General features: G+C 33.1%; 1 protein-coding gene across 2 annotated transcripts; it reads right to left on the bottom strand.

The window, feature by feature from the left end:
- Positions 1-4,057: 4,057 nt before the first annotated feature.
- On the bottom strand, positions 4,058-8,378 carry LOC139876288 (phosphoinositide phospholipase C 4-like). 2 transcript variants are annotated; one of them, XM_071863591.1, is made up of 9 exons: positions 7,976-8,378; positions 6,996-7,192; positions 6,796-6,931; positions 6,339-6,581; positions 5,998-6,227; positions 5,792-5,909; positions 5,184-5,336; positions 5,015-5,101; positions 4,058-4,386 (listed from the first exon to the last, which is right to left on the bottom strand). In XM_071863591.1, exons 1-9 carry the CDS (start codon positions 8,288-8,290, stop codon positions 4,081-4,083), a joined length of 1,785 nt encoding a protein of 594 aa, XP_071719692.1. In that variant the 5' UTR covers positions 8,291-8,378; the 3' UTR covers positions 4,058-4,080. The 2 variants fall into 2 exon arrangements, with proteins under 2 accessions (XP_071719692.1, XP_071719693.1); XM_071863592.1 differs by having other exon boundaries at positions 4,225-4,382.
- Between the last annotated feature and the right edge of the window lie 1,353 nt (positions 8,379-9,731).

The following is a 9,731-nucleotide window of genomic DNA, read 5'->3' as shown; positions in this document are numbered from 1 at the left end:
GTTTCATATATTATACGATGAACATGTTAATATTTTTATTAAATATAATTAATTATTTTAATGACATCATCGCGAGGGGTTTAGAAATGTTTTATTTATTTTTAATTTTTTTAAGCTTAAATAATCCTTATTTATGACATTATCATTTTAGAGATTTATATGATATTATAAATATAAAAGATACTTCGTAAAATAATGATAATAATAAAATACTTACATTTTTTGTCCCTAAAGTTTTTGTTATTTAACCATTTAGTCCTTAGATAAAAGGAGAAAAAAGGGTAATCGGTTGAGTCAATTTGAAGCATTTGGTTAAACCGTAAAAGTGGTCAAATTGGCCAATCAGATGACATGCTTTTTACGCCATTGAAAAGTAGGGTTGTAAACGAGTCGAGTCGAGCTTGAATTCAACTAGGCTCGAGTTCGGGTCGTTTAAATTTCATAAAGCTCGGGCTCGTCTCGGTTCGAGCTTAATATTTTAATCTCGAGCTCGGCTCGTTTAATACTTAACAAGCTTGATCTCGGCTCGAGTTCAAATCGTTAATTACATAAATTTATTTTTCGTTATATTTATATAATTTTATTATATTTCATGTTAATTTGTTTTTGATATACGTAGTATGTATCTACATATGCTAAGATTTACTATGAATCTTTAACTATTATTGATTATTGATATAATAATAATAATAATATTAATTATTTTACAACTATATATCATTATTAAAGAAGTAATATTTTTAGTATATATCTGAAAAGCTCATCTAAGCTTGCGAGCTTGTTCGAGCTCGAGTTATGAAGCTCGAGGTTGTTTACTTAACGAGCTTTGAAATAGGTTCAAGCTCGGACTCGAGCTTTTTTAGGCTCAACTTGAATCGGGCTTTTAACGAGTAGCTCGGCTCATTTACACCCCTAATAGAAGTATAGATAATTAGGAAGAAAGATAGTGTCATTAACTCGGAAGAAAAATTATGTTCTTTTATTTTTGAAAGCTTTCCAAATACCCGATCACTTTTAGTTTACAAATGTTATTTCAGGTTATCTGGTCATCTGCCTGTAAATAATTTAATGCAAACTTAAAATTTATATAATAATACGGAGTAACTTTTTACTAAATTTAATTTAGTTATTTATTAAAGAACCTTTATATAATTATAAATGAATTTAAATATTAGTTATATTTATTTTGTTATTCTCTTAACCGTATTGTATTAAATAATAGTCCGTATAATTTTATCTTTAAAGTGTAAATTGATAGTGACATCTTAACTCTGCATTGCATGTGGCAGTCCAACAAACTCATCTTGCAAGAGTCAGGTACATGTGAAACACCTCCATTGAAAATTCCATGTGTGATAAGTCGACCTAAACCTTAGAGACAAAGGAGAAAACCCGACGTACCCGATGATCAGATCTGCACATAAGCAAGTTGATTACAATCTGAGATTTAAAGGTAAAATTCCGACGTACCCGCTGATCGAACATGTACTATTTTTCTCAGAGGCTTCGTTACATGAAACCTACGTCATTAAAGATGACGGGTACATGTTGAGTTATATTGCAACGGTAAACCGTTAATATATACCGAGTAGTTTTATTAAAATATTTGATGGTGTGAGAGATATGATGCTATTTGAAGATTGTGTTTGGAGTGAAGAATCGTAGTTTTTCAATAGTTTTTGCTTATGTTTATACGATAAATAACATTTCTTTAGAAGAGTTAGAATTATAAAAATTCATGTATAATATCTATAAATACCAAGGTTGTAAAAGACGCGAGTCGGGGACGCATCGGCCATGCCTATAAAACGACGCGTCGGACGCAACAGTGACTCAACGGGGACGCAACGGGCGTTGCCTAACGTTGACTTTTTAAAATAGTGTTCTTAAATATATATTTCTATATTATATTATATATATCGAATCTTAAAATATAAACTTTATTTACAAAAAACATGAACAATTAACAATTATTTACAATATTTAAAACAAATAATTGACCGACTTTGACTTACTTTGACCGAATTTTTCCGACTTTGACCGACTTTTTCCGAGTTTGACCGACTTTTTACCTATGACCGACTTTTTAGCAACGACGCATCGGTTATGCCTAAAAAACGACGCGTCGGCCAAGTCGGCCGACTTTTGCAACACTGATAAATACTACTCATACGCTTTTTTGTATTTCAAAGTAAATATTGTTCTTTGATTTATTTCTAATAACTATAACTATACACTTTCAACTGTAATATAGTAATTTTTAAAAAAAATCAAACTCATATACACCACTACATAAAAACTACTAAACATATATTAAAATTTTTCTAACTACGACCCGAACTTTTGAAAGTTACTTTTTGTAAGATTGTACGAAACAAAAGTTACTTTGAAAACTACTCCGTATAAAAACTACTAAGCAAAAGTTACTTTTTAATAAAAACTATAATTAATTTATAAGATTGTACCAAATATTGTAATACCCTTATTTTTATCTTATACAGTTTTTTATTTTATTTTTATCTTATACAATTGTAGTTTACTAGAATTTGCGGTCATAGCCCAACGATTCCCATCGCCGTTAAAAAAAATACAATTGTATTTTACTTTATATAATTCGATTATGAATACTTATTATCTGAAAAAAGTACTAGAACACTAGAATACACATAAAATATAATCAACAAGATTTTAAACTTTTATACAACTTTTTTGCATTTCATGTCAAAGGAGAAGGGTATGATAATACAGAAACATACTACATTTATCTTTTGACAAATATGAAGATGACATGATAAAATGGGATTTATGCCCTTTGGGGTGTGATAGATATAAAAGCAGATCATCTTTAGGTATGAATTGTCATTTTCTTTTGTCGTGTAAGACCCATTCAAAATCTAGAGTCATTCAAAATCAAGATAGCAATAAGAGTGTTTCTAAAAAAAGCATAAACCCAAACTCTGTTTACTTCATACATTGATTTACATGTGTTCATTAACTCTTAATTTTGCCAAATAATCTCTACATATATTCCAATAAAATATTTCAAAGTCATATTTAAACATATGTTAGTAGGGTAAACGGATAAGATTTTTTATGTTCAAACTATTTGGAAAGAATATGAATTTGATAATGACAGCTTTAAGGGTTGTCGTTAAGAATCAAATTTGTGCATAAAACAGTGGTACATAAAAGATAGTTTTTCGCACGAGTGGTCGGTTACTTTAAGGGTACAAACATTTCAAGCGTGTCTGAATGACTTAAAACAGCCCTTAGGACTGTCATTAGCATTTTCCTATATTTACCGGCCTAATTAAATTATTACGTAACCGTTTTCAATCTTTTCCGGCTCGATCAAGTACTTGTGTCTATAAAGCGTCTACAAAGCATTTTCCTAGTAATAAAGTTATACAATATGAATCTAATTCAATCTTCCACTTTGACAAGCTTTTTTAAAAAGCTAACCTTTATTTGTAAAGTTAAGTCAAATCTATCTCATCTTTAAAATTTTATTCCTCCAAACACTACCTTTTTTTTCTCTCGAGTTTTGGTACATTTACACTTCTATATTCTTTGTAATCACATTATTATTCTAGGTTTACTTATTTAAAAGAATCTGAACCAACATGTGTATAAAACATGAATCGAAAAAGTGTGTGTCACTCATCTTCAATACACATAAAAGACAAATACAAGTACAATAAGTAAAACATGTATGCAGACAGTACAAGATTTTATGCTATAATTAATACTTTTAAGTTTTAACAAAGCAATTATAGTTGTCTACTTTAGCATAATATATACTCATAGATATTATATGTCCATCTTATTTGACCTTATGATCTCTAAGGATATGTTTGGTTGATGGGAATAAGAACAAAGGAAGGACTTTCATTCCATTGCAAGCGTTTGGTTCATGGGAATGAATTTACAAATTGGGACCAAACCCACAGATATTTGCATAGTTCATACCCATATAAGGTCACGGGTTTACACCTGTTACAGAGTACTATAATTCTTTTTAAGTTAGATTTTCATAGATTTTATTTGAAAACTACAAAAGACCAAAGAAAAGTGACATTTTCAGGACACGTTGGACGTAAACGCAAACCGCATGAGTAGTCTTGCTGCGGTATAAGGATCCCCTTTACGGTTACATAATGGAACTGCATGAATTCCAGGCCTTAACTCGGAAACAGGAAGACAAGTTTGACCTGCAAAATCATCTTTTTCGGACATGTCATATTCATGTACTTCAATTCTAAGTAACGCGATTTCAGGAAGCGTCAACTGAAATGTGAATTCTTCGTCCCAAACAGGTGTCCAGTCGTCCTCTATTGTCTTCGTCTTTTTCATTATTTCATCAGCAGGTGCTCCAGATATACCTACCTGATATTATTTTTTTAAGAAAATTCCTTAAATTTCAAGAAAATTCCTTAAATTTCAAAGAAATTCCTTAAATTTCAAGAAAATTCATTTGTCATATACTCATTCATGTACTAAACACTCTATATGCTTATGTTACAAGGAAACAGAACTAAAAAATAAGCAGGTCTACTTTAGCTTATTTGCAACATTTTATCTCTCATTATTAATATCATATCTGGCGAACGGGTAGAGTTGGGTTGGGTTGGGTCAAGACCCGAACAGGTTTGGGTCAAAATGGGTCATAAGTCGACCAGGTCAGTTTTTTAGAAGGGTCAAACAGCTCAAGTTTAAATGGGTCAGGTCGGGTTGGGTCAAGACCCGTTTCTCAAAGTTTCTTAAACTCATAAAACCTCTTCATAATAAAATTTCTAAAATCTCGTGAGGACCTGTTAAGACCCATTAAAGACCCATTGGACCTTATATATTTGTTTGGCTTCATATGGGTCTGAATTGGACCCATTCTTTAACTTTTTAATGGAGCCACTTAGTTGAATACCTAACCCAATGGACCCATTTTTCAAGCTATGGGTCTCAATTGCCGGGTATAATTAATATTAATATGTAACTTGATTTTTTATGATTATCATACCCTTGTGTAGAAATCTGGTGGAGAGAAAGTGTCAAAATGGGTTTTCTTGAAATCCAGATGCCATCCATCTCCCATATATATTTTCACCTGTTGAATCATTAGGTATTATTAAGAATTAAGACCCTTTCGATATAGACTGTTATTCGAATACAAAATGTTATTGTTTGACCTTCAAAGTCAACTTGATTTCAATCTTCGCTTTGAGATCGAACACCTCATTATTGGGTTCGCTTGTCATTAAAAAATCTGGCTTTTTCACATAACCGCAACCTCCGTTGGCTCTAAACATTCCATGCATCAACCACAGTGATCTACCATATCCCTGTATCAAAAGACGGATTTTTTTGTGTTTTCATTGTTTACGATACTAACATGGTTAAATGATTGATCAATTATTACTTTTCTTGTTATTTATAGAGGCAAGTTGTCGGCATCACCCGGAGGGGACTTAACCACCTTCACGATCATATGCACGCACGCGCTTTCGAGAGGAAACCCACCGCATTGCAGGAACCCGATCCTTAAACCATCCCAAGAGGCAGGCGGGCCGGGTTTGGATCCTGAATGGATCCGGGAGAAAACCCCCTAGAATCAATCTGGAGCTCCATATTTCAGGCAGATTGATAAATAAGATGGGCGAAGCTCGAACCCATGACCTAAACCCAAGTACCACACATAAAGTGTGGAGATACCACTGAGGCAAGCCTGTAATGGTATTATTACTTTTCTTGTTAAATAATGGATTTATACAGAAAAAGGGTAATTTCAAATTAGTACCTGCATGTTAAATGCAACCATCTGAGCACCATGTAGCCAACCGACTAGTGGCTTATAATTGGAAGAGGTAAAACGAGTGCCTTTCGGATATATCCTCAAAATGTTCTTCTGAGTAAACCTGTAACATAGAAAAGCATGATGAATCAGGTTTGGTTCGGGGTGATTTGGGTAACGGGTCGGGTCGGGTCCTAGTTACTGGTCTATACCTTACTATATCCTGTTGATGTCGTTCTGCAGCTTTTTCTAATGCTTGTTCTGACAAACTTAGACGTCGAACGTTATCCTTTTCTACTTTTAACGCATCATCCATTCCACCTTTAGGTTTTCCAGCATGAATAGCAATCAAACTTTTGTAAGCAGGACATAAATCAGATTTCATTACTTCATCTTCACAATCTTCAATATCAAGATCATTGTCACTTTCATAGCTTTCATACTGCACACAAACAACACATCCTTCACTAACAAACAAGCAAATTTGTGTTTTAAAACAAAAATCCAAATTGACCCATTAACAAGTAAACGGGTTGAAATTGTAATTAGATACCTTATCGTTTTTGTTTCTGTATGACATGGCCCTTGATGACTCACCCCAAACATCATCATCATCATCGGTGGTCTCTTTAGCCCTTCGTGATCCTGTACGTTTGTCCTCTTCGGCTTCAAGGTACTCCTTTGGAGGTTTTGTCGAAATTAATATTCGATACTTCAAGCTTTCGGGTGTCGGTAACTCTTTTAATTTACCCGACTTAGGACAAAATAGCATATCCCCAAACGTTTCGGTAACCATCTAAAAACGAATGGAATAAAACATTAATATGATGATAATAAAATTACGGGGTAAAAAACAGGGTTTGTCCGGCTGTTGTTAACGTGCATAACTGGGTAGTACATAGCAGTTATTATTGACTTTTGATTGACGGTTATTATTTTGTACAAGCATTTTATGAACATTAACGTCAGCTCTAAGGGTTGTCATTAAAAAAATCCATAACATGTTTTACCGGAGCCACCTTTGCTTGAAGATCGGGTGTAAGATGGTCTTCGAGCGTTATGATGACCGGATAAGGAGAAGCTGTGAAAGCGTGTTCTTTAATCGATCTCAAGCATCGTAACAGATCTACGGGCGTTGTCAATGTCCTGCGTGCGTGCATCAAATGATTAAAAAGCTTGAAAATTTACGGTTTAGAATTAAGTTGATTACCTTCCATGAAGAACGTGCACATCATCTTTAGATGAATTCGGCCATAAATCAAGTTCTATTACCCTTACACCGCGTTTCAGCGCTTTGATGATCGGGACTTCACTGCAAGGGCTACTTAACTGGTTTCCAGTTAAGTACGAATTATGGCCCGTGTAGATAAAATAATGAGATAAAGGAGCATTCATATCTTGATGAACCTAGCATTAGAAGCCATATTACATACACATTATCAGATTACGTTACTTAACAATATCTTACTTTTAGAGGACAATTAATTTTGATTTCACATCATTATTACTTTAGAAAACAAATAGTCCATAAGTATTAGCATGTCCTAAGCTAACCTATAGTTATCCATTTAACCGATCACCTCATTAATACCGATTATTTATTACTACTGTAGTAATTAGCGTCGTATTCAAGTGTTAATCATTAAGCATCCACATTAATAAAAACACTAAACCGTTTCCACATTCACAATCTTACTTTGACTCTTCAAATCAAAACAAGTTACATGTAAAGACAAAACTAAGAAGGCAAAATACAATTGCTTTTCATTTTGTTTATTCACATCTTTATAGCTTTGCATCATCATTATTTTATTATATAATATATAATATATAATATATAATATATAATTTAAATGTAAATGTAAATGTAAATGTAAATGTATGAGGATTTTTGTTTTGTATGTTTATGGTTTCTTTCATCTTCCGATGGAAGTGTCATGTTATATAGTTATCGTTACTTTTTCTCTACTTTTTTCTACCTTTACAGTTTTACCCTGAATTAATTGATTAAAAATTCTCACTTTTGTAACTAAATTAATTATATTGTAAATTTTATTAAATTTAGTTTAATTATTTAAAAGTGGACAATTAATCTGTAAATTAGAAAACATCATACTACGCAATTTATGAAATAAAAGAAAATTAAACAAGAAATGAACCCATCCAGATCAAGAATATTCAAAGTAATACCTTAGATTCAATAGGAGGATTAAGTTCAGAAGTAAACAAATAATGATGAAAATCCTGTAAAGTAAAACTCTTGCTATTAATCAACGACCTAATCGGATGCCTTTTATGAAGAACATTTTCAACCATCCGTTCAACTTCCAAAAACGACACCGTTCCCCCATTACACTCATTAATAAACTTCATCAACTGTTCAACCGTCATATGAATTCCACCATCAGAATACTTATTAAACGCTTGGCGAACATCATCGGGTGGATCGGCTTCTGTAACTTTGAATTTTCGAGTAAAACAACAACATACTCTGTAACTTCCCATTCAAATTTTCACCCTGATTTTACTCAGATCTAATTGTATGATTATGTAATTTTATTACTGCAAAGTTGAATCTAGTCTAGTACGGAGTATTATTATATACGGAGTGTAAATTAAGAAAAGGTAAATAAAAAGTGAAGTCAACGAGAAACACATGTGTGAATTGAAATGGCTGGTAATGAGATGGATGTGTGAAAAGGAATTTTAAATGTAAACTGGTTAGGTGGTTTCTGTTTGGTCTTATTTAAATGCAAAAAAAATAAGTCGACGGATGAACTTCCCGCCTTTTATTTTTACAATCATTAATCATTAGTAATAGTCAAGAATAGTAACTTACTAGTTCATTGACCCGTGAATTCACGGGTTTGATGAAGACATCTACATCATAAATTAACCCGTTGATATATGGTTTTAGTAATTTTATTGCACGAAAACAATCCCAATTCTTGAACGTTTAAGATTACTCGTATCCTAAAACTTTACAGCACTACAATAGTTAATACAACACCTAGATCTAAAACACTCTCATGATGCTCTCTCCATCTCCCCTGTTCATCTTCTTGGTCAGTAAACCCTAATCTGACTAATCTGCAATCTCTTTGTGTTTAATCTTTCCTGTTTACCTGCTTTTATTATCCTTGTATTTCATCTCTGTTTTCTAGTCCCATCATGTCTCAAATCCCCTGTTCACCTTTCACCCCCTACACCTTTAAAAAACCTGACTCATTCAAAACCTTCAATTGCCACTGGTAACCAACACATCAATTACCGCCCGATTAACGAGGGTGTCTGAGTTAAAATAGATCATAATAAGAATCTGACATCCCCAAAAATCCCTAACCCTAATAGCAACAACCTGCAAAAACCAACCCTTCATGTTCGATCCTCACCACATCCTCATCCATTTTCTACTAGGTTAAATACATCCTATAACCAGATCTATAATAATTTCAAACACCGTGAGTCTAACATTAATATCATCAAACGTTTCGGGAACCCTAACACAAATCAGACCAAACCCGTATCAAATGATGCATCATTGCCGATTGACAAAACTAGAATCACATCATATCTATTCCATAACTTTCCTGATAATTGGTGCTCTATTGATTTCTGGGATGTTTTCAAAAAATATGGTAATATTCACGAGGTTACATTCCCAAGAAGACTCTAAAAAGTGGAAGAAAGTTTGGTTTCGTTAGGTTTTTAGACGTCCCTGAATATCATAAGGAGTCTCTTGCTAGAAGACTTAGTCTCATTGTGGCTGGCGATAATCTTCTTAAAGTGTACAAGGCTCACGAAAATGTAGGGGCGAAACAAGCTGCACGACAAAACATTTCGTCTTCTGGCCATAGAAATAATATCAAGGCTGCCTTCTCTTCACCGGTGGACGAAAGGAACTTCAAAGATGTTATCCTCAACAAACAGGCTTCAAACAACATTA

Source organism: Rutidosis leptorrhynchoides, chromosome 11 (assembly GCF_046630445.1).
Source record: "Rutidosis leptorrhynchoides isolate AG116_Rl617_1_P2 chromosome 11, CSIRO_AGI_Rlap_v1, whole genome shotgun sequence".
Classification (NCBI taxonomy): domain Eukaryota; kingdom Viridiplantae; phylum Streptophyta; class Magnoliopsida; order Asterales; family Asteraceae; genus Rutidosis; species Rutidosis leptorrhynchoides.
Note: the sequence above shows the minus strand (reverse complement) of the source record. Positions and strands in the feature narration are given on the sequence as shown.

Excerpts from the sequence above, each read along its gene's own strand:
- LOC139876288 (XM_071863591.1), bottom strand. The coding sequence starts at position 8,290 with ATGGGAAGTTACAGAGTATGTTGTTGTTTTACTCGAAAATTCAAAGTT. Across the intron at positions 6,932-6,995 it reads GTGCACGTTCTTCATGGAAG|GACATTGACAACGCCCGTAG; the intron begins GTAATCAACTTA and ends GCACGCACGCAG. Across the intron at positions 5,102-5,183 it reads AAATCAAGTTGACTTTGAAG|GTGAAAATATATATGGGAGA; the intron begins GTCAAACAATAA and ends ATGATTCAACAG.